A 27,393-nucleotide genomic window follows, 5' to 3' on the forward strand; every position below is an offset into this window, starting at 1 on the left:
GCAGGAGAATGGCTTGAACCTCCTGGGAGGTGGAGGTGCAGTGAGCCGAGATCATGCCATTGCACTCCCACCTGGGTGACAGAGCAAGACTCCATCTGAAAAAAAAACATAAAAACTCAATAGAAGCTGTTGAGGTGGCCCATGCCTATAGTCCCAGCTACCTGGGAGGCTGAGGCAGGAGGATCACTTGAGCCCAGGAGTTTAAGACCAGCATAGCAAGACTCTGTCTCTAAAAACAAAATTTTTGATTAACAAAAGAAAAACTCAATTGAAAGTGGTTGCCTTTAGAGAAGGAAAAATGGGGGTGGGATCAGGAGAATGCTGCCTTTCATAGAACTGACTTTTTAAACTCATAACTTCTACGAATTGAGGTAAATGCCTCACTTTTTTTTAAAAAAGAAGTAAAAAAAAGTAAAGTTGTAAAAGAAAAGCTCCATCAATGATCCATCCCCCCAAAACTTTTTTCATGCCTAATCTATATTCTTCAAAATTTTTTTAACCTGCCTACCTTTAATGGTATTATTTACATTAACCAACTAAAGAACTGTTTTCAAAACCCCATTTGTAAAAGCATTTAAAAGAATTCTGCACCAACATGTGGAGACACCACATATAATCCAACCCCCATATACTTCATTAGGGCTTATTTGTTTAAACATTTACATTGGCATTCATACTTGGAACAACAGAGGGTTATTATTAAAAAAAAAAAAAAACCAAAAAAACAAAAAAAACATAGTTGTGTTTATCATGCCAGGACTGGGTAACTTTATTCAAGACTTTGACAAAATGATCCCCAAAGTAATATAAATGTAGACACTTTAAAAAGTCCAGATGCGAAATTTCAAGAAAACTTTGAATTCAATCCAAAGTCAGTATTAAGTCAAAAGTTGAACCAGTTCTACAAATTATAAATACTATTTTCCTTCTTAAGTTCATATATTTTCTGAGATAGATTACCAACTTAGTTTTCTTTGATATTGGTATTTGGAATAATTTTAACATGATTTAACATTTTTAAGTTCTAAATCTATACTTATCCTGAATATCTTATTATAGTTAAAAATATAAATCCAGAAGTGACAACTCTTCCTTACAGAATAATTCCAATAATAAATGTAGAAGGATTGAGAGAAATAGAAAATCACCATTAGAACACCACAGTAGTAACTGCCACAAGCAAGATCTGCCAATGGATAGTAAAATGAGCAAAAGTTTAAGCAGAAACGGGACATTTGCATAGTCTCAGGGTATCTCCGCAAATATTCAATAATTACAAGGAAAACACAGTAAGTTTACAGTAGCAAATCCTAGCAGACACCACCTTAGCATAGTGATCAAGGTTAACAACACCGGAAATACATTACAACATCAGGTATCCCCTGTTATGATACACTGTCACAGACTGGAAGACAGGACTTAGACATGACAGCTAAATGCAAGGCTGAGTCTTGGAACAGTAAAAGGACATTAGTGAAAAGACTGAAATCTCTACTTTTTAAACTTTCTACTTTAGTTAGTATTATATCAAGGTTAATTTCTTAATTTTGACGAATGTTCTATTGTTATGTAAGATGTTAATATAAGGGCAAGGTGGGTGCAGAGTATACAAGAACTCTACTATTTTTACAACTCCTCTGTAAGTCTAAAATTATCTCAAAAGCTTAAAAATAACTGTTAGAAAACATACATGTGTATGTGCATAACATGTGTACATATATATAAATCAAGACTTCATGGAAATTGGCATCTTGGGCACTCAGTAAAAGAGTAGTGTTCTCTTCTGAATTATTCATTGTCTTACTGGTAACTTAGCTTTAAGGTCCTCCTCCTTCTAGACTTTTAATCTCAAGTATAAATTTCCATTTTCATAGAAAAGCCTTTTTTAAACATTCCTATATTAGGCCAAAAATAAAATCCTAGAATAAAATTATCACCATATTATCTTATAAAATCACTCATCCCAACCATAAGACCCAGCCAGTATTTTTACTACATTTCTTCTCCTCATCTAATGTTTGTATTGGTTTGGTTTGGTTTATGAGTGGAGACAGCTAATATATTTAGTATTTACTCATAGGCCTGACAGTCTAAGGGAAAAAAATTATCACTTGGGTATCTTATGAAGAAACAGCTGTTTTTCCAAGAACCAATATTGTGTACTCACCTCAGACATAAAAAGTTATTTACCAAGTCTCTTCTATCTAACAGCATAGAGCTACCTAATCAAGGCCAACAAAGACCCTTTCAATATCCTTTTCTTAAATTTGGCTATAAAATGACTGTTAATAATGGTAATAAATGTCTTTTTATTAACAGGCAATTTTATCTTATGCAATTTAGGGAAATAAACATAAAATCTACCTTTAAATGAAGAAAATAATAATTTCTCACTCTAACTATGGCTGATTCATTCCCTGAGCATGAATCCCCTTTTACCCTCATTGTTTTTAACTAGAAACTGAGCTGAAATCTGCTCACAGGTGAAACTAATATTTTAGATGGAGAATAATATTACCAAGTAATCATATTTATTACTTTTTGTAGTCATTATTTCTACTCACTGTGGCATTTAATGTTTCATGTATATCTCTCTATCACAATGCCCTCTATAGAAGCAGCAATAGTGAAAACATAATTACACTTTGAGGAAAAAAAAAAAAAAAAAGCCAGGTAATTTTTAAGTGGATCTTTATCTAAATACAATAAAAAAGCAATGAAGAAAAACGTCTGTAAAATTTTCATTTTATGTCAATGCCATTTCCAAATTCACCTTCCACTACTACCATGAACAGCAGAAGTGGTTTAAAAAATAAAAAACTCTAACCTAACGATCTATACAAAAAGGGAGACAATTTACTCACTACACATTGCAGTATATTCAAGTGGTGAAAGGATATAAATTCTTTCAGAACTGCCATACCATCTGGCTGTCAATATAGTCTCTTGAATAATTATATTAAACATATTACTACAAAATGTACCAAGAAGTAGAGAATAATGCTATATTTGTGAACTGCAAATAAAACAAAACAGAATTCCAAGAAGGCTAAAGTCTAAGCTATAATTACACATGAAGTGTATTTTGAAAGCAGTTACAATGTACAAAAATGGGACAAGATATCCAGATGTTTAAAAAACACATCCTGTTTGTCTCAGATTATATCCAGTTTCATCTGGTAGGTTTCTGATAAGCCTGTTAAGTGAAGTGTGTTTCCCTCCTGCTGATAAGAAGCAGCTTGCAGATATCCATAAATTTTTTAAGAAGGAGTGAGTCTACTTGGCAATATTGGTAACTCCATAGTTTCCTATTACATTCATTCGTCTGAAAACTGAAAACAACTCAAGACTAAAATATTCTTCCATTCCTTTTCCAGTTTTTCAAGTATAAAATCAAAGGAAAGTTGGAATGTATTGCTTCTTGTCACCAACAGGCATTTCAAAAGGAGGGTAATTAACCAAATCAAGTGTTCTTTGGTCAAGTTAGTAACAGGCTTCCACTTTGTTCTAAATCCTTTCATAATCCTTTTTTTTCTAATTTTTCCAATATGGCCTGAATCTTACAAACAGCCTCTTTTCTGGCCTGCCGTACAGAGTCCTGGCCCCCAGTTTCAACTGAATCCAGTTCCAAAAGTTCCTTCGTTAGCATTTCTTCCAGAAGCCAGTATGCTTTGTCTGTCTTTTTTCCTACAAATTCTTCTACTTCTTGTTCAAGATACTGGACCTTCTCCAGCACATGTATGATTTTTTTAATACTCGGAGGAGTACTTTCATCTGAAGGTACACGTTCTTCAGGAAGACTGCTACTTTGATCTTGATTGTTGGGATGGTTACTGGTGGCATTACCATACAGCTGAGGCTCAGCACTATACTGGACCTGGCAATCCAAAAGATCCGAATCATCATTGTTCACTGTCCCCGAGGATTCGTACTGATGGACACTGCAAGGAAAGTTGTGCCGGTTCATACTTTGCTCTGACTGGCTATAGGGGTATGAAGAATCCTTGGAGTGGAAGAGCGAAAAGAGGAAAAGAGCTGTTTTAATGGGAATCCATCAACATCAAATTTGTTAGCCCACATCTTTCACTTGACCAGACAGGTACATGAAAAGATTCCCTAACAATAAAATTGGACCCTCTACTTACTCATTTGCAAAAAACACAGTCCTGAGAAGATAAAAGGGAGTGTGCCGCCGGGCGCGGTAGCTGAAGCCTGTAATCCCAGCACTTTGGGAGGCCGAGACGGGCGGATCACGAGGTCAGGAGATCGAGACCATCCTGGCTAACACGGTGAAACCCCGTCTCTACTAAAAAAAATACAAAAAAGTAGCCGGGCGAGGTGGCGGGCGCCTGTAGTCCCAGCTACTTGGGAGGGTGAGGCAGGAGAATGGCGTAAACCCGGGAGGCGGAGTTTGCAGTGAGCTGAGATCCGGCCACTGCACTCCAGCCTGGGCGGCAGAGCGAGACTGCGTCTCAAAAAAAAAAGGGAGTGTGCCCTGTCAGACAAAAGGCACCGAATTTCTGAGTTATAATGGCTGGAACCTGCCTCGCGGCAGGTCCATCACCATGAGCACCTCATAATCCATCCTGTGACCTAACCAATAAGAATTAGTTTTTCCCCTAAAAGGTTAAAAACCTCAAGCAAGATCTTGAAAAGGAAGACAGCCACAGTGATAATGTTCAAGTCTGTGGTTTAAATACAAACTCATACTGCAGATACTTCACATTGGTTTTGTCTTCTGTTCATAGATTATTTGAAGTAGTAAAATGCAGTCTTTGCATTTAACATTTAGAATTACAACAAACAGAATATGTGTATCTTTCTGTCTTTTAACAAAAACGATGTGAATCTAAATCTTCTCTAAATATAAAGTTTATTTTAAAAAAAAGGAAACCAAGCTGAGGTAAAGCTATAAATAGTCACCAACTTTTTGCAATTAGTCCCCATTTAACACAAACCAATACAGAAACTATATAAACCATGTTATGTTCTCTTAATTACACACACATGAAAGGAACAACGTTTAGGTCTCCTACCTTGGGCTGCTGGAGTGGGGGTGAAGGGGGTGACTGGGAAGAGCCACTGCTAGGCCATGGTGAAGTACTTTCAGTCATGTAGAGATTGCCAGGTGGTGCTGAGGGCGCTGACGAATGCCATGGATAACGGCCACCCATTCCATAAGCACCAGGAGAAGCCCACGCATCCTCTTGTGGTCGTACAGTTGGTCCTGATTGTGGAACACTACGATTACCATCTCCATAAGGATAATGGGGCAGGGTCATTCCAGGGTTCTAGATTGAGAGGAAGAAATATACTAGTCATTGTTAAAAACTTGTAATAAAAATATTCTACTACAGGCAGATTCTGAGATGCTTCCTCTCTTCTTAAAAGAGTATACATTCACTGCTACTGGACTAAACTGTAGTAACTCTAATCAGCTGCAGTAATTTCTCCAAGCCTCAAAAAGTTGGTTCCAAAGATACCAGGGGTAGATTTAATGACAATAAAACTCAGAAGGAATAAGGCCTAAAAATTCAATGGATGAAGCCCAAGTCTGTCCCATAGACACTATAAACAAATGGACTCATATGCTATAAGGAAGCACAAATAAAGACATGTTAGAACTCCTCTTGAAGTAAACAGAGAAATAAACATAGTTATTCACAGAATATTAAAAAATATGATACTAACAGGGCGCTAAAAAAGGCTAAGATTTGCGTGGCACGGTGGCTCATGGCTGTAATCCCAGCACTTTGGGAGGCTGAGGCGGGCAGATCACAAGGTCAGGAGATCAAGACCATCCTGGCCAACATGGTGAAACCCTATCTCTACTAAAAATACAAAAATTAGCTGGGCATGGTGGCATGTGCTTGTAATCCCAGCTACTTGGGAGGCTGAGGCAGGAGAATCTCTTGAACCCAGGAGGTAGAGGTTGCAGTGAGCCGAGATCATGCCACTGCACTCCAGCCTGGCGATAGAGCAAGACTCCGTCCCAAAATAAACAATAAAAAGGCTAAGATAGGGAAACTTTCAAGCAGCAAATCTCTAAGATTACTTTCAGTATAAAAATGTATGATTATGAGATTATGACATCTAGGGTATCTTCAGCCAAAGTCCATATACTGCAATAGCTGCTACAGATAAGAAAGGCATCAATATAAAAGACTTCCCAATCTAGAAGTGTCTTATTAAATCAGCACTAGTATGAACAGATGCCCTTCCACTGTTTACAAGAGGCAGAGACTTTGAATTCATTTTTTTCCCAACAAAAAACAACTCACCTGTGAAGCCGGATATCCTGGAACCTGCCCCCTAAGAGGGGGTGCTTCAGTCTGACAGTCCTGCTGGGGATAGATCCAACGAGAGACTGGAGTTGGGCTGTTGCCAGATGAACGGTAAGTACTTGGAACTTCTGTGGAGTAACTGGTCTGAGTATAACCAGGTGCATAATAAGCCCCTGAGTATGAGGCAGTATTTGCCCCAGGGCCTGGGGGGTATGTTGGACCATATGCTCCATTTGTATAAGAATTCAAACTCTGAAAAAAAGCAAGTTGAGAGAAAAAAAGATGAATTAGTAGAAGAGCTGAAATGCCCTAACTTAATGCCTAAACTTGAAAACTTTGAGAAGATGTTAATCACAAATGCAGGCCAGGCACAATGGCTCACGCCTGTAATCCCAGCACTTTAAGAGGCCAAAGTGGGAGAATTATTTGAGGTCAGGAGTTTCAGACCAGCCTGGGCAACATAGTGAGACCCTGTTTCTACAAAAATAAAATAAAATAATTAGCCAGGGATCGCCAGGCACAGTGGCTGAAGCCTGTAATCCCAGCACTTTGGGAGGCCGAGGCAGGTGGATCACCTGAGGTCAGGAGTTCTAGACCAGCCTGGCCAAAATGGTGAAACCCCATCTCTACTAAAAATATAAAAATTAGCCGGGCGTGGTGGCACGTGCCTGTAATCCCAGCTACTCGGGGGGCCGAGGCAGGAGAACCGCTTGAACCCGGGAGGCGGAGGTTGCAGTGAGCCAAGATTGCTCCACTGCACTCCAGCCTGGGGGACAAGAGTGAGACTTCGTCTCCAAAAAAATAAAATTAGCCAGGCATCATGGCGCACATCTGTAGTCCCAACTACTCAGGAGGCTGAGGTGAGAGGATTGCTTGAGCCCAGGAGGTCAAGGCTGCAGTGAGTCATGGTTGTACCACTGCACTCCAGCCTAGGCAACAGAGTGAGACTCTGTCTCAAAAAGTATATGAAAACAAAAAAATTATTTAAAAGACTATAGAGACAGATCTAGCTCTGCCATAGGCTCTATATTTAACCTCCCCTAACTTCAGTTTCTCCATCAGGAAAATGAAGATCATAAATGTATCTTTGAGGATTACTGTCAAAATTAAATAAGATGACATATATAAAAGGTTTAGCATAGTGTGCTCAATAAATGCTAATTATTTGCATTATCACTGTTGTTAGTATTATCATGGCTGGGTCACGACATGAACCCAGACCTGACTCCAAAGTCCAGTTCTTCGTATTATACTATCACTCTGCATCCCAAATGATACCAACAACAAACTCCTCACATATTGCTCACTGTAGTTTTAAATAACCTATTCAGACTCTTATCCACACCCAGAATCCTCAGTTTAATAATCCAAATGAGATTCAAGCTAGGCAGGCATGCTGGCTCATGCCTGTAATCCCAGCACTTTGAAAGGCTGAGAAGGGAGGATCACTTTTTTTTTTTGAGACAGTGTCTCACTCTGTCGCCAGGCTGGAGTGCAGTGGCGAGATCTCAGCTCACTGCAACCTCCACCCCCCAGATTAAAGCGATTCTCCTGCCTTGGCCTCCCCAGTAGCTGGGATTACAGGCGTGCTGTAATTTTTGTACTTTTAGTAGAGATGCGGTTTCACCATCTTGGCCAGGCTGGTCTTAAACTCCTGACCTCATATCCACCTGCCTCAGCCTCCCAAAGTGCTGGGATTACAGGCATGAGCCACCGCGCCTGGCCTAGAAGGGAGGATCACTCCTGAGTCACAGACCAGCCTCGGGAACATAGTCAAACCCCATCTATTAAAAAAAAAAAAAAAAAAAAAGTAATTTTTTAAAAAAGATTCAGGCTTAATGCTAAATTTAAATGATCACCTCAATGTTTTCTATTAATTTCTACTTTACCCTTTAGAAACAGTGAAAACACAGAATCAAGTTCTCCTATTCTCATCTCTATCTCTAAGACTATATAATCTTTCCCACTTCAGGTACGATGATACCCATGACCAAAGAATTCCATGCAGGATGAGGTGTAATAAACAGTCTGCAATGCATTCCCTGAGCAGAAGACCATGAACCACCACTTTGTTAAAACTACTAAGAGGCTGTTAAGGTCTTCGGGCATAAACAAAGAACTCCTTAATACATCACACACACAACTGGAGACTTAATAAAACATTATGTGACTTTTTGTACTGTTGTTCAACTTCTAGAAATCCTAAGGAAATTATTCATCTAGAGAAAAAGTTATAGGCATGAAGTTCTTCATCGCAGTATTATTTACAATCACATAAAACTGTAAACTACCTAAATGTCCTATAATAATGGAATCTTTAAGTAGATTAAAGACTATTCATTGAAAAAACTGTATTCAGTCTTCAAATTTTACTGTTATGACCAGGCGCAGGGACTCATGCCTGTAAAAATCCCAGCATTTTGGGAAGCCAAGGTGGGAGGATTGCTTGAGCCCAGGAGTCTGAGACCAGCCTGGGCAAACAGCAAGACCTCATCTCTACACACACAAAAAAAATTAGCTGGGCGTATAGTCCTTAGCTACATGGGAGGCTGAGGCAGGAGGATTGTTTGAGTCTAGGAGTTCAATGTTACAGTGAGCTATAATCAAGTCACTGTTCTCTAGCCTGGGTGACAGTAAGACCCTGTCTTCAACTAGCTAACTAAATATTTTACTGTTAGAATTGACCAGATATTTAATGATATTAAATAATTATTTTCAAGGTTTTTTTATCCTTTTAAGTTTTAATAATGACATTGTGGTTATGTTTTTAAAACTTCCTTATATTTTAAAGAAACATACTTAGGTATTTATAAGTGATAAAATGATATCTGAAATTGCTTCAAAATACTCCAAGGAAATACTCCAGAATAAATACAAGATGGCCATGTACTGATACCCACTGAAACCAATAGATAGGTTCATGTTAGTTTAGTGTGCTTTTCTCATTGCTTTTATGTGCTTTTGTTGTTTATTTTTTTTCTTTTTCCCTTCTCACAGGTGTTGGTTTTGTTTTTTTGTTGTTGTTTTTCTTTAAATAGAAATGAGGTCACGCTATGTTGCCAGGCTAGTCCCAAACTTTTGGGCTGAAGTGATTCTAGCACCTCAGCCTCCCAAAGTACTGGGATTATACCACACCCGGCCATTACTTTTTTTTTTCTCCCCAAGACACCCAGGGTAGAATGCAGTGGCACAATCACGACTTACTGCAGCCTCAAACTCCTGGGCTCAAGCAGTCCTCCCACCTTAGCATCCTAAGTAGCTGGGACCACAGGCATGCACCACCATGACTGGCTAATTTTTGTATTTTTTGTAGAGACAGGGTTTGGCCATGTTGCCTAGGCTTATCTGGAACCCCTGGGCTCAAGCAATCCACTCGCCTCAGCTTCCCAAAGTGCTGGGATTACAGGTGTGAGCCACCACACCTGGCCAGCCATTACTTTTGATGCTTGAAAATTTCCTTGATTCCTGGAATTACTTCCTGGTTTTGAGATGTCTTCACGAGTTCATAGCTTCTTTTTCCCAAATAACCACTGTCCTGACAGATCACAAAGCTGTCACATGCATGTTTATAAAAGAACACAGAATCAGAAGATTATATAACAGTCTTGCAGTTGCTAGAGATGTTTGCTAAGGATGAGCTAAAGATCCTATTTCAGAAACATGGCAAAGTTTTTAAGTCTTCATCTGAAAAGCAGCTTGTGTGAAAGTTGCCAACGCCAAGATGGAGTCACCTACATCCGACCCAAAATGGATGGGGGAGGTCATGAAGGAGGGGATCTCACGCACACATGTCTGCAATAAGTATTATCACAAGGACTTTTTTTTTTTGAGACAGGGTCTCACTCTGTCACCCAGGCTAGAGTACAGTGGTACCATCGTAGCTCACTGCAGCCTAGATCTCCCAAGCTCAAGTTATCCTTCTGCCTCAGTCCCCCGAGTAGCTAGGACTATAGGTGTGAGCCACTGCACCCAGCCTATCACAGGGCTTTCTAAAAACTCACAAGAAATCCCTGTAGATAAATGTATAATCCCCATGTGATGTTTCAACAGAAAATACACATGTGCTCACCTCAAAAAGGTGTATGTCTGGACACCTTTGGGTTCTTTTAAATCCAACAACTTGTATGTTGTATCTAAAAACACTTGCACATTATTACTGTTGCTTTTAAAAAGTTACTACTAAATTATAAGTTAATCTTTTTTGAACCTACATATGAATGTAATAATACTTTTACCTAAGGGGGAAAATGTCATGAGAAAAAGCAATCTTTATCAGTAAGATCAATCAGTGAAATCTGAAAAATTAACATCAACTTATCATTCATGACTTTGAAGAGTTTTGTCTCCCTCTTATATTAACTATAAAACTACACATGCTACTCTCCAAACTGATCTATGATGCAATCTCAGTGAAAATCTCAGCTGCCTGGCCGGTTGCGGTGGCTCACGCCTGTAATCCCAGCACTTTGGGAGGCCAAGGCGGGTGGATCACCTGAAGTCTGGAGTTCGAGACCAGCCTGACCAACATGGAGAAACCCTGTTTGTACTAAAAATACAAAATTAGACAGGCGTGGTGGCGCATACCTGTAATCCCAGCTACTCCAGAGGCTGAGGCAGGAGAATGGCTTGAACCCGGGAGGCACAGGTTGCTGTGAGCCGAGATCGTGCCATTGCACTCCAGCCTGGGCAACAAGAGTGAAACTCCGTCTCACAAAAAAAAAAAAAAAAAGAAAGAAAAAGAAAATCTCAGCTGCCTTTTTTGCATAAGTTGAAAAGCTGATCCTAAAATTCATATGAAAATGTAAGTGACTCAGAATAGCCAAAACCGTATGGAAGAAGACAAAGAAAAAAGATAGAGTCCATCTCTTTGGAGAGACTCACACTTACTGATTTCAAATTTTACTTCAGAGTCACAGTAATCAAAACAGTTTGGTATTGGCTTAAAGACAGACATATAGATTAATGGGGCAGAATTGAGACTCTGGAAATAAACCCTTACATGTATGATTTTTAAGAAGGGTACCAAGGCTGGGCATGGTGGCTCATGCCTGTAATTCCAGCACTTTGGGAGGCCAAGGCGAGTAGATCACTAGAGGTCAGGCAATCCAGATCAGCCTGTGCAACATGTTAAAACCCCCTCTCTACTAACAATACAAAAAAATTAGCCCGGCATGGTAGCAGGTGCCACTCGGGAGGCTGAGGCAAGAATCACTTGAACCCGGGAGGCAGAGGTTTCAGTGAGCGGAGATGCACCACTACACTCCATCTTGGGTGGCAGAGCAAGACTCTGTCTCAAAAAAAAAAAAAAGAGTACCAAGATAATTCAGTGGAGAAAGCATAGTCTTTCAACAGATGATACTGAGACACAACTATCCACACGTAAAGCAGTGAACTTGGGCCTTATTTTGCACCATATTGCAAAAATTAACTCAAAATGAATCATAGACTAAATGTGAGAGCTAAAACTATAAAAAATTTTAAGAAAGAGGGCCGGGCGCTGGGCCTGTAATGCCAGCACTTTGGGAGGCTGAGGCAGGTGGATCATGAGGTCAGGAGATCAAGACCATCCTCGCTAACATGGTGAAACCCTGTACTAAATATACAAAAAATTAGCCGGGCATGGTGGTGGGCGCCTGTAGTCCCAGCTACACAGGAGGCTGAGGCAGGAGAATCACTTTAACCCAGGAGGTAGAGCTTGCAGTGAGTTGAGACTGTGCCACTGCACTCCAGTCTGGGTGACAGAGCGAGAAAGACAGAAAGAAAGAAAGAAAGAAGAAAACAAGAAAAGAAAGAAGAAAGAAAGAAAGAAAGAGAGAGAGAGAGAGAGAGAGAGAAAGAAAGAAAGAAAGAAAGGAAAGAAAGAAAGAAAGAAAGAAAGAAAGATGGCCGGGCGCGGTGGCTCAAGCCTGTAATCCCAGCACTTTGGGAGGCCGAGACGGGCGGATCACGAGGTCAGGAGATCGAGACCATCCTGGCTAACACGGTGAAACCCCGTCTCTACTAAAAATACAAAAAACTAGCCGGGCGAGGTGGCGGGCGCCTGTAGTCCCAGCTACTCCGGAGGCTGAGGCAGGAGAATGGCGTAAACCCGGGAGGCGGAGCTTGCAGTGAGCTGAGATCCGGCCACTGCACTCCAGTCCGGGTGACAGAGCGAGACTCCGCCTCAAAAAAAAAAAGAAAGAGAAGGAAGGAAGGAAGAAAAAGAAAAGAAAGAAAGAAGGAAGGAAGGAAGGAAGAAAGGAAGGAAGGAAGGAAGGAAGGAAGGAAGGAAGGAAGGAAGGAAGGGAGGAATCACAGGAGTAAATCTTTATGATCTTTGGTTAAAGTCTTCTTAGATAAGACATCAAAAGCAGGAGCAACAAAAGAATAGAAAAATTGCACTTCATCACAATTAAAAGCTTTTGTGCTTCAAAGGACACCATCAAGAGTGTGAAAAGCCAACCCAAAGAATGGAAGAAACTATTTGCAAATCATATACAGTCATGCACTGCATAACGACGTTTCAGTCAGCAGTGGACTCCATACATAACAGTGGTCCCACAGGATTATAATGGAGCCGAATAACTATATTGCCTAGTAACAGTGTAGCTGTCATATGTGATAGCACAATGCATTACTCACCTGTTTATGGTGATGCTGGTGTAAACAAACTTGCTGTGTGCCAGTTGTATATAACACATACAATTATATGTAATACATAATACTTGACGACGATAATTGACTGTGTTACTGGTTTATGTATTTACTAGATATTACACTTGTTACCATTTTCTTAGAGTGTACTCCTTCTACTTGTACATTTTTTAAAAGTTAACCGTAAAACAGCCAGAAGGATGTCCTTCAGGAGGTATTCCAGAACCAGGCATTATCATAAGAGATGACAGTTCCCATTCGTCTTACTGCCCCAAGATGAGGAGGTGAAACAGAGTGATACTGATGATCCTGACCCTAGGTTGCCCTATGCTAATGTATGTTTGTGTCTTCCTTTATAACAAAAACAGTTTTAAAAAAACAAAAACAGCCAGGTGTGGTGGCTCACGCCTTTAATCCCAGCACTTTGGGAGGCCAAGGAGGGTAGATCACGAGGTCAGGAAATCAAGACCATCCTGGCTAACATGGTGAAACCCCATCTCTACTGAAAATACCAAAAATTAGCCAGGTGTGGTGGCACGCACTTGTAGTCCCAGCTCCTCGGGAGGCTGAGGCAGGAGAATTGCTTGAACCTGGGAGGCGGAGGTTGCAGTAAGCCAAGATGGCGCCACTGCACTGCAGCCTGGGCGACAGAGTGAGACTCCGTCTCAAAAACAAACACAAAAACAAAAACAAAAAAAACTTAAAAACAGAAAAAAGCTTAATAGAATAAGGATATAAAGAAAGAAAACTTTTTTTGTTTTTTTTGAGACGTCTGTCACCCAGGTTGGAGTGCAGTGGTGTGATCTCAGCTCATTGCAAGCTCTGCCTCCCGGGTTCAGGCCATTCTCCTGCCTCAGCCTCCTGAGTAGCTGGGACTACAGGCACCTGCCACCTCGCCCAGCTAATTTTTTGTATTTTTAGCAGAGACGGGATTTCACCGTATTAGCCAGTATGGTCTCGATCTCCTGACCTCGTGATCTGCCCACCTTGGCCTCCCAAAGAGCTGGGATTACAGGCGTGGGCTACCGCGCCCAGCCCCAAGGAAACATTTTTGTACTGCTGTACAGTATGTTTGTATTTTAAGCTAAGTATTACTATAAAAGAGTCAAAGCTTTTTAAAATTTAAAAGTTTATAAGGCCCAGTGCAGTGGCTCACTCAGGTCTGTAATCCTGGCACTTTGGGGGGCTGAGGTGGACAGATCACCTGAGGTCAGGAGTTTGAGACCAGCCTGGCCAACATGATGAAACCCTGCCTCTACTAAAAATACAAAAATTAGCCAGGTGTGGTGGCGCACGCCTGTAGTCCCAGCTACTAGGGAGGCTGAGGTGGGAGGATCACTTGAATCCAGGAGGTGGAGGTTGCAGTGAGCCAAGATCATGCCACTGCACTCCAGTCTGGGGGACAGAGTGAGACCCTGTCTCAAAAAAAAACCTAAAATAAAATAAAGTTTATAAAGTAAAATGTTAACAGTATTTATTGAAGAAAGAAAAGTATTGTTATACAAATTTATGGTAAATTAAAGGTACAATGTTTAAAAAGCCTACAATAGTGTACAGTAATAGCCTAGACCTTCACATTCACTCACCACTTACTCACTGACTCACCCAGAACAACTTCCAGTCCTGCAAGTTCCATTCATGGCAAGTGCCCTGCACAGGTGTAATATTTTGTTATCTTTTATCTGTATTTTTACTGTATCTTTTCTATGTTTAGATGTGTTTAGATACACCAATACTTACCATGGTGCTACAGTTGCTTATAGTATTCAGTGCAGTAACATGCTATACAGGTTTGTAGCCTAGAAGCCATAGGCTATACCATATAGCCTAGGTATATAGTAAGCTGTACCATCTAGGCTTGTGAAAGTACACTCTATGATATTTGCACAATGACAAAATCATCTCTTGATGTATTTCTCAGAAAAATCCCCATTATTAAGCAATGCATGACTATATTTGATAAGAAACCTGTATCTAGAATATATAAAGAATGCTGAAAACTCAACAATAGAAAGACAACCCAATTTTAAAATGGTCAAAGAATCTTTTTTTTTTTGAGACAGAGTCTTGCTCTGTCACCCAGACTGGAGTGCAACGGTGTGATCTCATCTCAGCTCAGTGTAACCTCCGCCTCCTGGGTTCAAGCAATGCTCCTGCCTCAGCCTCCCAAGTAGCTGGGATTATAAGTACCTGCCACCATGCCCAGCTAATTTTTGTATTTTTACTAGTGAAGGGGTTTCACCATGTTGCCCAGGCTGGTCTCAAACTCCAGACCTCAAGTGATCTGCCCACCTTAGCCTCCCAAAGTGCTGGGATTACAGGTGTGAGCCACCACACCAGGCCCAAAGAATCTGAATAGACATTTCTCCAAATAAGATATACAAATGGCTAATAAGCACGTGAAAAAATGCTCAAATCATTAATCATCAGAGAACTGCAAATCAAAACCACAATGAAATACCACTTTGCACCCACTAAAATGGCTATAATAATTTCTTTTTTTTTGAGACAGAGTCTTGCTGTGTCGCCCAGGCTGCAGTGCAGTGGCACAATCTCAGCTCACTGCAAGCTCCGCCTTCTGGGTTCATGCCATTCTCCTGCCTCAGCCTCCCAAGTAGCTGGGACTACAGGTGCCCGCCACCACGCCCAGCTAATTTTTTGTATTTTTAGTAGAGAGGGGTTTCACCATGTTAGCCAGGATGGTCTTGATCTCCTGACCTCGTGATCTGCCCGCCTCGGCCTCCCAAAGTGCTGGGATTACAGGCTTGAGCCACCGTGCCCGGCCTATAATAATTTTTTTTTTTTTTTTTTGAGACGGAGTCTCGCTCTGTCGCCCAGGCTGGAGTGCAGTGGCAGGATCTCGGCTCACTGCAAGCTCCGCCTCCCGGGTTCACGCCATTCTCCTGCCTCAGCCTCCGGAGTAGCTGGGACTACAGGCGCCCGCCACCTCGCCCGGCTAGTTTTTTGTATTTTTTAGTAGAGACAGGGTTTCACCGTGTTAGCCAGGATGGTCTCGATCTCCTGACTTCGTGATCCGCCCGTCTCGGCCTCCCAAAGTGCTGGGATTACAGGCTTGAGCCACCGCGCCCGGCCAATAATTTTTTTTAAAGGAAAATAAGTATTGGTAAGGATGTGGAGAAATCAGAGCCCTCATACATTGCTGATGGGAATATAAAATGGTGTAATCCCTTTGGAAAACCATTTGCCAGTTCCTCAAATTGATAAATATAGGGTTACTCTATGACCAAGCAATTCCATGTCTAGGTATAGACCCAAGATAACTAAAAACATATTTCCACATAAAAACTTGTACATGAAGGCTGTAGCAGCATCATTTATAATAGACAAAAAGAAAGACAACCCAAATATCTATCAATTGATGAAATTTGGTATATCCTGACAACATGGAGAAGGCTGAAAACATTACATAGTGACAGAAGCCAGAAACAAAAGGCCACATACTGTATGATTCCATACAAAATGTCTGGTTAGAAAAATCCTGAGATAAAAAGTAGATTACAGGTTGCCACAAGCTGAGGGGAGGGAGTAATGACATTTTAAGTGCAGGGTTTCTATTCGGGGTGATGACAGTGTTCCAGAATTAGACAGTGATGATGGGTAAACTTTGTGAATATACTAAAAACCAACGGCATTGTACACTTTGAAGGGTGAATTTTATAGTATGTGGCCAAACCACAACTATGTAACATTCAGCAATAACAATGTCTACTTCTCAATTTCAGTCACAGGGATGAGGCTGACACAAGTAAAATGAAAGTTTGTGGTAAGTACTAACATGATCTTTATTTTACATTCCATTATCTCTGATCAGCCTCATCCTAAAGTTCATATATACATGATCATTATAGGCTAGGCACACAGGCTCACACCTGTAATCCCAGTGCTTTGAGAGGCCAATTTGAGAGGGTAGCTTGAGGCTAGGGGTTTGAAACCAGCCTATGTAACACAGAAAGACCCTGTCTCTACAAAAAAACAAATGAATTAAAAAGACATGGTGATGTGCATCTGTAGTCCCAGCTACTCAGGAGGCTAAAGTGGGAAGATCACTTGAGGCCAGGAGGTCGGGGATGCAGTGAGGTGTCATCATCACACTGTACTCCAGCCTGGGATACAAAGCAAGACCCTGTCTCAAAAAAAAACAAACAAAAGCCAGGTGTGGTGGCTCATGCCTGTAATCCCAGCACTTTTGGAAGGCTGAGACAGGCGTATCTGAGGTCAGGAGATCAAGACCATCCTGGGTAACATGGTGAAACCCCGTCTCTACTAAAATTACAAAAAATTAGCTGGGCATGGTGGGGGGCGCCTGTAGTCCCAGCTACTAGTGAGGCTGGGGCCAGAGAATAGCGTGAACCCGGGAGGCAGAGCTTGCAGTGAGCCGAGATCACATCACTGCACTCTAGCATGGGCAACAGAGCGAGACTCTGTCTCAGGGAAAAAAAAACAAACAAACAGAAATATGGCTAGATTAAAAAAATTATGGAAATATGCAAATATGACAATTACTCCTTTGTCAGTACAACCATTTTGAAAAGTAATTTGGCTGTATCTAATAAAAATGTACACAACCTGACTGGGTGTGGTGGCTCATGCCTGTGATCCCAGCACTTTGGGAGGCCGAGGCGGGCAGACCACGAGGTCAGGAGTTTGAGACCAGCCTGGCTAACACGGTGAAATCCCATCTCTACTAAAAATACAAAACTTAGCTGGGCATGGTGGTGGGCATCTGTAATCCCAACTACTCGGGAGGCTGAGGCAGGAGAATCGTTTGAACCTGAGAGGCAGAGGTTGTAGTGAGCCGAGATCACGCCATTGCACTCCAGCCTGGGCGACAGGGCGAGACTCCATCTCAAAAAAAAAAAAAAAAAAAAAAAAAAAAAAGTACACACCTACAGCCGACAATTCCATACCCTAGGGAAACTCTTATCTCATGTTTATATAACAGAAAGATGAAAACCAACGATGAGCAAAAGAAGCAAGCTGCAGCAGAGTGTTTGTTAGTATGAAATCACACATATCAAGTTTAAAAACATGTAAAATAAAAGTATATAAAGTTTATGGATACATAGGCAAGTGGTAAAGGCATAAAAACACAAACGGGATCATAAATACAACTTCAGGCCGAGCACGATAGCTCACGCTTGTAAACCCAGCACTTTGGGAGGCCAAGGTGGGTGGATCACTTGAGGTCAGGAGTTTGAGACCAGCCTGGCCAACATGGTGAAACCCTATCTCTACTAAAAATCCAAAAACTGGCTGGGCGCAGTGGCTCACGCCTATAATCCCAGCACTTTGAAAGGCCGAGGCAGGCAGATCACGAGGTTAAGACATCAAGACCATACTGGCCAACATGGTGAAACCCCATCTCTACTAAAAATACAAAAATTAGCTGGGCGTAGTGGTATGTGCCTGTAGTCCCAGCTGCTCGGGAGGCTGAGGCAGGAGAATCACTTGAACCCAGGAGGCAGAGGTTGCAGTGAGCCAAGATCACGCCACTGCACTACAGCCTGGTGACAGAGCAAGACTCCATCTCAAAAAAGAAATCAAAAAATTAGCTGGGTATGGTGGTGGCGTGCCTGTAGTCCCAGCTACTTAGGAGGCTGAGGCAGGAGAATCGCTTGAACCTGTGAGGAGGAGGGTGCAGTGAGCTGAGATCACACCACTGCACTCCAGCCTGGGTGACAGAAAATGACCCTGTTTCAAATAACTAAAAAAATAAAATTTCAGTAAATGAAAAGAAGTATCATTGGGTTTCAATTAGTATTTGGTTTACTTCTTTCTTAAAAATCTGAAACAAATGTGGCAAACAGAAATTGACAAATTAGAATGCTAGATTTTTGGGGTTTTTTGTGTTTGTGTTTTGCTTTGAGACAGAGTCTTACTCTGTCGCCCAGGCTGGAGTGTAATGGTGTGATCTCAGCTCACTGCAACCTCTGCCTCCTGGGTTCAGGCGATTCTCCTGCCTCAGCCTCCCAGGTAGCTGGGAGTACAGGCGCCCACCACCACACCCAGCTAATTTTTGTATTTTTAGTAGAGATGGAATTTTCCCATGTTGGCTAGGCCGGTCTTGAACTACTGACCTCAGGTGATCTGCCCACCTCGGTCTCCCAAAGACCAAGGGATTACAGCTGTGAGTCACTGCATCCGACCCTGCATGCTAGATTTAAAATGTACCTATTTTCTGTACTTTTTGTAAGCTTAAAATATTTTAAATTAAATGTCTGTAATAAGTCAAATTTTCAAAAATAAGTACATTTTATGTTTGCTGATTCTGGGTCCTGAAAAATAATTTATTATGCCTCAAGCTATAGGTATACTTGCCTACATATATCCTTATCTCTGAGCTAAAAACATTAAAATGAGGCCAGGCGCGGTGGCTCAAGCCTGTAATCCCAGCACTTTGGGAGGCCGAGACGGGCGGATCACAAGGTCAGGAGATCGAGACCATCCTGGCTAACACGGTGAAACCCCGTCTCTACTAAAAAAATACAAAAAACTAGCCGGGCGAGGTGGCGGGCGCCTGTAGTCCCAGCTACTTGGGAGGCTGAGGCAGGAGAATGGTGTGAACCCGGGAGGCGGAGCTTGCAGTGAGCCGAGATCCTGCCACTGCACTCCAGCCTGGGCGACAGAGCAAGACTCTATCTTAACAAAAAACAAAACAACAACAACAAAAAAAACATTAAAATGAGATTGATGGAGCCCATTAAAGCAAAGAAAAAAAAACAAACACTCATCACTGCTCTGAAATCTGCACAGGTTTTGAAAATAAATCTATTCATTAAGAAAAAGTTCAGAAAGTCTCTGTTTTTAAACCATACCTGGCCTTGCAATTCTGGTCTTACAGGATATGTACTTGGGTAAGGAGCCCTAGATCTCGCAGAAGAATTCCAATAGTTAGAATTGTAGCTAGGATATGGTGGCTGCTCCTAAGAAAAAAAGAAAAATAAATTCACTCTTAATAACATTCATACATCATTTTAAGATAGATTGATAGAGGCAGGTTATAAGGATTAAAAAAAAAAAAGCAACAGACAAAAAAAAGCAATAAGCTGGGCACAGTGGCACATGCTTCTTGTCCTGCTACTGCGGAGGCTGAGGTGGGTGGATCACTTGGCCTCAGGTGATTGAGTCTAGTCTGGTCAACAGAGACCCCGTCTCTTAAAAACAAAAAATAAAAGAAAAAAGGCAATAGGACCCCACTATAAAACTACTCATTATTCAGTATATGGTAAATCAAATGCTCTGGGACAAAACAATTATTAGTAAAAAGCTGTTCTTATCTGTTTTGCTAATGACACCACACCAAATGCTATATAAAGGAATTCTACTACATCAAGATGATTAGCAAAATCAGAGACATTAGATCACCTCTATCCTTCTCCAATAACTAACCCTCATGACTACTAATTTAATTAGTGTAACAAAATGGTTCTTTGCTGTTGTTATATTTACCGATAACTTTGGAACACAAAGACATTACTACTAGAGTTTAGCTCAAGCACATACATCTTCAATCTCCAACTTCTTTGCCTTGACACACCCTAGTTTTTTCATATTCTACTCTCTGCTACGGTGAAGCTTTCTGCTGGCAACCTCAGTGTCAGGCTTTGATGCAGAACATTTACCAATCCAACGAGAAAATCTAGCTATGACAATAATTTCATCAGCCTTTCTCTCCAACTCAGAAAGTTAATGCAATGATTTGCAAAAAGTCAATAAACTTTGATAAAAGACTAAATAGACTCAAAACTCCTCAGAGCACTTATTATCTGATTTATTACATACATTATCCTATGAGTTATTTTGCTTTCAACTATATAGATTTAGGTTTTGTTTTTTTTTAATTTTTTTTTTATTTTTGGAGACAGAGTTTCACTCTTGTTGCCCAGGCTGGAGTGCAATGGCACGATCTCGGCTTACTGCAACCTCCGCCTCCCAGGTAGGTTCAAGCAATTCTCCTGCCTCAGCCTCCCGAGTAGCTGGGATTTCAGGCGCCTGCCACCAAGCCCAGCTAATTTTTTGTACTTTTAGTAGAGACGGGGTTTCACTATGTTGGCCAGGCTGGTCTTGAACTCCTGACCTCAGAAGATCCACCTGCCTAGGCCTCCCAAAGTGCTGGAATTATAGGCATGAGCCACTGTGCCCGGCCCAAGTATTGTTTTAAGCTTGAACAGGACCTTCGACATTTTTTCTAAAACTTTGAATATGATTTCACAAAGAAATTCATTGGCAGCTGAAATAACTGAGAGATTATCACTATTAGCTTAACTGCACTACTTATCAGTTTCATAATACTTTGTTTTCAGTAATACTTTGAATTTTTTTCAGTAATCATAATTATCAACGCTGTTGGTACTGTTATCTTCGTACTGTTACGGGGGTATTATAGTTGCAAATGAATACTTACATTGGTATTGTTGGGAATCAGTATTTTCATAATGGGACAGAGGAGACACAGATATAAGAACAATGAAACTGAAAACCTTATAATCCTTAATTTGAATTGTAAATATCAGTATGAATTCAAACTGTATTTTATCTTCTTAAAAAACCACCAACTTGGCCAGGCACAGTGGCTCACACCTGTAATCCCACCACTTTGGGAGGCCTGACGCGGGTGGATCACCTTGAGACCAGCCTGGCCAACATGGTGAAACCCCATCTCTACTAAAAATACAAAAATTAGCTGGGTGTGGTGGCGGGTGTCTATAATCTCAGCTACTCAGGAGGCTGAGGCATGAGAATCACTTGAACCCAGGAGGCAGAAGTTACAGTGAGCCAAGATCACACCACTGCACTCCAGCCTGGGCCACAGAGTGGAGGCTGTCTCAAAAAAAAAACCCACCAACTCAGGCTGGGCGCAGTGGCTCAATCTGTAATCCCAGCACTTTAGGTAGCTGAGGCAAGAGGACTGCTTGAGGCCAGAGACCAGGAGTTCAAGACCAGCCTGGAAAATATGAGACTCAGTCTCTACTAAAATAAATAAATAAATAAATAACTGTCAGGTGGGCATGATGATGGGTGCCTATACTGCCAGCTACTCAGGAAGCTGAGAGGTGAGAGGCAGAGGCAAAGTCCAGGAATTCAAGGTTATGGTGAGCTATGATCTATGACTGTGCCACTGCACTCCAGCCTAGGCAACAGAGTAAGACCCCATCTTTAAAAAGAAAAAACCAACCAACTTGATAACCACACACAGAATATAATTCAAATAATTCTTGAACAGTTTTCTGAATGGACATCCTTAGTGGTACATATTCTAAAGGCAAAAGAAATTTAAAAATATCTTAAACTCTTCAAATAATGTTACTAGTAGTGATATTACTATCTAAATTTTTAAACTTTCTTGTGTGTATTGTAGAATAGAATAAATACATACAGTAGTGTTATTGGGAACCGATACTGTCACAAGGACAAGGAAAGATAAAATACGGAATGGGGCAAGATGAGGAAAAACTGGGGGATAGTGAATGTGGTTGTGTCAATACAAACTCACATAAGTAAAAAACATAATTTGGCTGGGCGCGGCGGCTCACGCTTGTAATCGCAGCACTTTGGAAGGCCAAGGCAGGCGGATCACGAGGTCAGGAGATCGAGACCATTCTGGCTAACACGGTGAAACCCCGTCTCTACTAAAAATACAAAAAATTAGCCGGGCGTGGTGGCGGGTGCCTATAGTCCCAGTTACTCGGGAGGCTGAGGCAGGAGAATGGCGCGAACCTGGGAGGTGGAGCTTGCAGTGAGCCTAGATCGTACCACTGCACTCCAGCCTGGGCAACAGAGGCAGACTCCGTCTCAAAAAAACAAAACAAACAAAAAAGGTAATTTAACCTTTTATGCAAAACAAACAAATACGGCTGAAAGTGACAGTGTGCCAGTCCACACAAAGGATTTAGGAGTTGCTGCAAATTCCAGCAACCCTCTTGTGTTCCCATGCCCTCCACAAGACCTACATTATCTTATGGGAGCTGTGTTTTCAACTGAAGTTCCAGGATGAGAAGACACACAGGTAGACCTAAACTGAACCTGGGGCCTAGAGAAGAACCACTAGAGTGGACTCACAGAACCTGAGCAAGAAATAAATGTTTATCATTATAAGCTACTAAAACCCTGGAATTGTTTCAGCATAGGAAAAGTCAATCAATGCAATAATTATCAAGTTGGTAACACAACCATAGAGAAAAAAGAATTACTTCAAATGACTTTTAGCTCACATTTTATTTTAACTGTATGTCCTCAGTGGAATTTATTCTCTAAGGATAAGTTGAACTGCAAAGAAACCTAAACTGCATCCATTAGTTGTTACTCATAAAACTGGTATTCTTATTTTCAAGTTTTACTCACTACCATCCAATTCACCTATTTAAAGTATATAATTCAGGCCTGGCATGGTGGCTCACGTCTGTAATCCCAACACTTTGGGAGGCCAAGGAGGGGTGGGCCACTTGAGGTCAGGAGTTCAAGACCAGCCTGGACCACATGGTGAAACCTCATCTCTAGTAAAATACAAAAATTAGCTGGGTGTGGTAGCAGGCACCTGTAATCCCAGCTACTCAGGAGGCTGAGGCACGAGAATTGCTTGAACCCGGGAGGCAGAGGTTGTAGTGAACTGAGATTGCACTACTGCACTCCAGCCTGGGCGACAGGGGCAACACTCCATCTCAAAAAAAAAAAAAAAAAAAATTAGCCAGGCATGGTGGCACACACCCGTAGTCCTAGCTACTTGGGAGGCTGAGGCAGGAAAATTGCTTGAACCCAGGAGGCAGAGGTTGCAGTGAGCCAAGATCGTGCCACTGCACTCTAGCCTGGGTGACACAGCAAGGCTCACTCTCAAAAATAAATAAATAAATAAAAAGTAAACAAAGTCTATTTGGTCTGATATTAATGTAGCCACTCCGGCTTTCTCATAGTTGCCATTTGCATATTTATTATATATATACATTTATATATATGTATTTGTGTGTGTGTATATAATTTTTAATTGATACATAAAAGTAGTACATATTTTTGGGATACATGTGACATTTTGATACATGTATGTAAAGTGTAATGAACAAAACAGGGTAACTGGGATATCTGACACTCAAACATTTATCTTTTCTTTATTGCATTATATTTATTTTTCCATCCATTTACTTTCAAACTATTTGTATCTTTAAACCTTAAGTGTGCCACCTTTAGACATCATATAATTGAATCTTGTTTTTTCTAAATCCAGTCTATCTTTTGACTCAAAATTTAATGATTATACATTTTTATACTTTTTTTTTCTTTAGAGGTTACTCTTGGGCTAACAATATACTTCTTTTTTTTTTTTTTGAGACGGAGTCTCGCTCTGTCACCCAGGCTGGAGTGCAGTAGCACGATCTCGGCTCACTGTAAGCTCCACCTCCTGGGTTCACGCCATTCTCTCAGCCTCCCGAGTAGCTGGGACTACAGGCGCCCACCACCACGCCCGGCTAATTTTTTTTTTCTGTATTTTTAGTAGAGACAAGGTTTCACCATGTTAGCCAGGATAGTCTTAATCTCCTGACCTCGTCATCTGCCCGCCTTGGCCTCCCAAAGTGCTGGGATTACGTGAGCCCCCGCACCCAGCTGGGCTAACAATATACTTCTCATCAGAATCAGCTTCTGATTTATACTAACTTAATTCCTGTGAGATACGGGAATGTTATTCCTATATAAGTCTGCTCCTTTTCCCCTTTTTTGTGATTTTACTATTATCCACATTATGTCTACAAATGTTACAAACTCAACATTATATTGTTATACTTATTACTTTATATAATGTCTTTTAAAGAATCTGAGAGAAGAAAAGAGCATATTTGTATCTTTTGTTATATTAACCTTGTTATTAATCATTTCTGATATGTTGGTGTGTTCAATGGTGTCTGACATTTCTTCAACACATCAGTCTTTTTTTCTCCTTCAAATTGCATAATCTGTATTGATCTATCTTCAAATTCATGAATTCTTTCTTCTGTCAGTTATAGCCTATTGAACTCCCCTAATTTTTCATTTTAGTTATTATACTTTCCAACTCTAGGATTTCTATTTGGTTCTTTTTTAATATATAATTGCTATCTCTTTAATGATATTCCCTATTTGATGTGACATTATCACACACCTTTGCTTCTTTAATCATAGTTTTTCAGTTATTTGAACATATACAATGGCTACTTTGAAGTCTCTATTAAATGTGACATCTGGTCACTTTCACAATCGGTTTCTGTTACCTGCTTTTTTTCCAGTGTATGGATCATACTTTCCTGTTTCTTTCCATAGCTCATAATTTTTTGTTGGAAACTAGACATTTTAGCAACTCTGAGTACTACTGTTCCCACCTTTTCCACCTCAGGCTTGTTATTGTCATTTGCTCATTTGTTTAGTAACTAGCTGGATTATTTTTGTAAAGTCTGTTTGCCCTCAAACTTCAAGTATGAAGTATGTGATATTGCTCGTTAGAAGGCACAGCCTTGGGGATGCCCACAGTCACCCTGGGTGACAAAGGTCTTTGCAAGACTTTCCTTGAGTGTATCTTTCCTTGACCACATCTAGTTGTTAAAGCTTCACTAATTTCCAGCTGATTGCTCTACTGGTTTTAATAACACCCTGGGGCATAAATTGCTCCACAGACTGAGTAGATCAAATTTGGGTCCCTCTAAAGGGACAGTTAGTTCCCAAGGTCAGTGCTTGAGAGTTGTTCTGATACCAAAGGGCTCCTCCTAGCTTCTTCTTTTCCTGGTTCTCTCCAGCAAACTAGCTGGCCTACAGTTTATCCTACATCTCTAGTGAATTTAACCAGTCTCTTTCCTATTGCTTTGCACAACAACCTCCGCAGTTTTTTTGAGTTTCTCCATACTCTTGAGCTTCTCCACACTTTGTTCCTTTAGGAAAAGATTAAGAGCTACCTGTTTTACAGCCTATTTCTGCTTCCAGATAAAACATCTGAACCACTCTCTACAGCTATAGTGGAGACAATGGTGTGTTTATCTGAATGGCATCCCTGCTTTACGAAGTGGAGTACCCAGTGGAAGTGAGGCTATAGACTTAGGTCTTCTCGGCTTGAAAAGCAAGGGTAAAGATGATCAGAGCCCCAGTAGTTTCAGCAGTGCCTTGCCCAAGGTCAAGTCTCCATCCTAGGAGTAGGGACTGGGTGAAAGAAAGGAACCACCACCAGTCAGCCACAATTACCTAGAATTTTGCCTCAATGACAGGCACTTGGGGCAAAATGAGAAATGTTGGTATGCTACTCCTCCTCCTAGGATGAAACCTTCTGACTGAGGCAATGGGGTAGAATACATGAAGCTGGAGCTCTGTGTTCTTGGCTACACCCTCTAGAGTGAAGTTTCTATCTCACTAGCTGTAAAAAAGGAGGGATGGAGAAGGTTTTAGTTCAAATATCACAGACTCAAGGGTCTTCATGTTTCTTCATGGCCAGGCGCGGTGGCTCATGCCTATAATCCCAGCACTCTGGGAGGTCAAGGCAGGTGGATCACGAAGTCAGGAGTTCAACACCAACCTGACCAACATGGTGAAACCCTGCCTCTACTAAAAATACAAAAATTAGCTGGGCATGGTGACACACACCTGTAACCCCAGCTACTCAGGAGGCTGAGGCAAGAGAATCCCTTGAATCCGGGAGGCGGAGGTTGCAGTGAGCCGAGATCGCCGAGATCACCAAGATGGCACCACTGCACTCCAGCCTGGGCAACAGAGCAAGACTCTGTCTAAAAATAAAAACTTAAAAAAAAGGATTTCTTCATTTGCTCTATTCCCTAGGACCATTTCTAGAAACTGTAATTTGTTGTTTTTTAAAATTAATGTTCACCAGTTTCACGGGGAACTAGGTCCACAGAATTCTTCATGCTGTCATGCCAGAACTGGAACCTGGCATTATTTTGAACTTATTTTACACATTAGTGTTAGATTGTGCAAATATTTGTAATTATTTTAAGTTAGGAATCAAGATTTTTTCATATAAAATACACAAAGAAGTTAAAATTCCTATAGTGTTAAATTTGAATTAATTTAAGTATGAACTCATTTATTTTTCTATTTTAAAATACTTATTTTATAATTCTGCCCTTTGGAAAGGTCTAGACACAATGACAACACAATAATAATTAGTATATAAGCCAGGTACCCAACTGTAATTTCTGTACCAAGTATTAAGGTATTGGCCCTTGCCCCTCAGGTCCAAACACAGCACTCTTTTTCTTTTTTTGAGACAGAGTCTTGCTCTTGTTGCCCAGGCTGGCGTGCAGTGGTGCTCTCGGCTCAATGCAGTCTCCGCCTCCCAGGTTCAAGCCATTCTCCTGCCTCAGCCTCCGGAGTAGCTGGGATTACAGGCATGCACCACAACGCCCAGATAATTTTTGTATTTTTAGTAGAGATTGGGTTTCACCATGTTGGCCAGGATGGTCTTGATCTCCTGACCTCGTGATCCACCCGCCTC

General features: G+C 41.1%; 1 protein-coding gene across 2 annotated transcripts in view; it reads right to left on the reverse strand.

Annotated features, from left to right (window-relative positions):
- Positions 1-739: 739 nt before the first annotated feature.
- BAG4 (BCL2-associated athanogene 4) overlaps positions 740-27,393 on the reverse strand; it is a 34,868-nt gene continuing 8,214 nt past the window's right edge. The window contains exons 2-5 of one of the 2 annotated variants that reach the window (XM_011960700.1): positions 19,754-19,861; positions 6,282-6,536; positions 5,037-5,291; positions 740-4,003 (exon numbers count right to left, since the gene is read on the reverse strand). In XM_011960700.1, coding sequence (XP_011816090.1) covers positions 3,518-4,003; positions 5,037-5,291; positions 6,282-6,536; positions 19,754-19,861 — 1,104 coding nt within the window. In that variant the 3' untranslated portion in view covers positions 740-3,517. The remainder of the gene's footprint in view (positions 4,004-5,036; positions 5,292-6,281; positions 6,537-19,753; positions 19,862-27,393) is intronic. The other variant, XM_011960699.1, reaches the window with a different exon arrangement.

This window comes from Colobus angolensis, unplaced genomic scaffold (genome assembly GCF_000951035.1).
Source record: "Colobus angolensis palliatus isolate OR3802 unplaced genomic scaffold, Cang.pa_1.0 Scaffold52, whole genome shotgun sequence".
In the NCBI taxonomy this organism is placed as follows: domain Eukaryota; kingdom Metazoa; phylum Chordata; class Mammalia; order Primates; family Cercopithecidae; genus Colobus; species Colobus angolensis.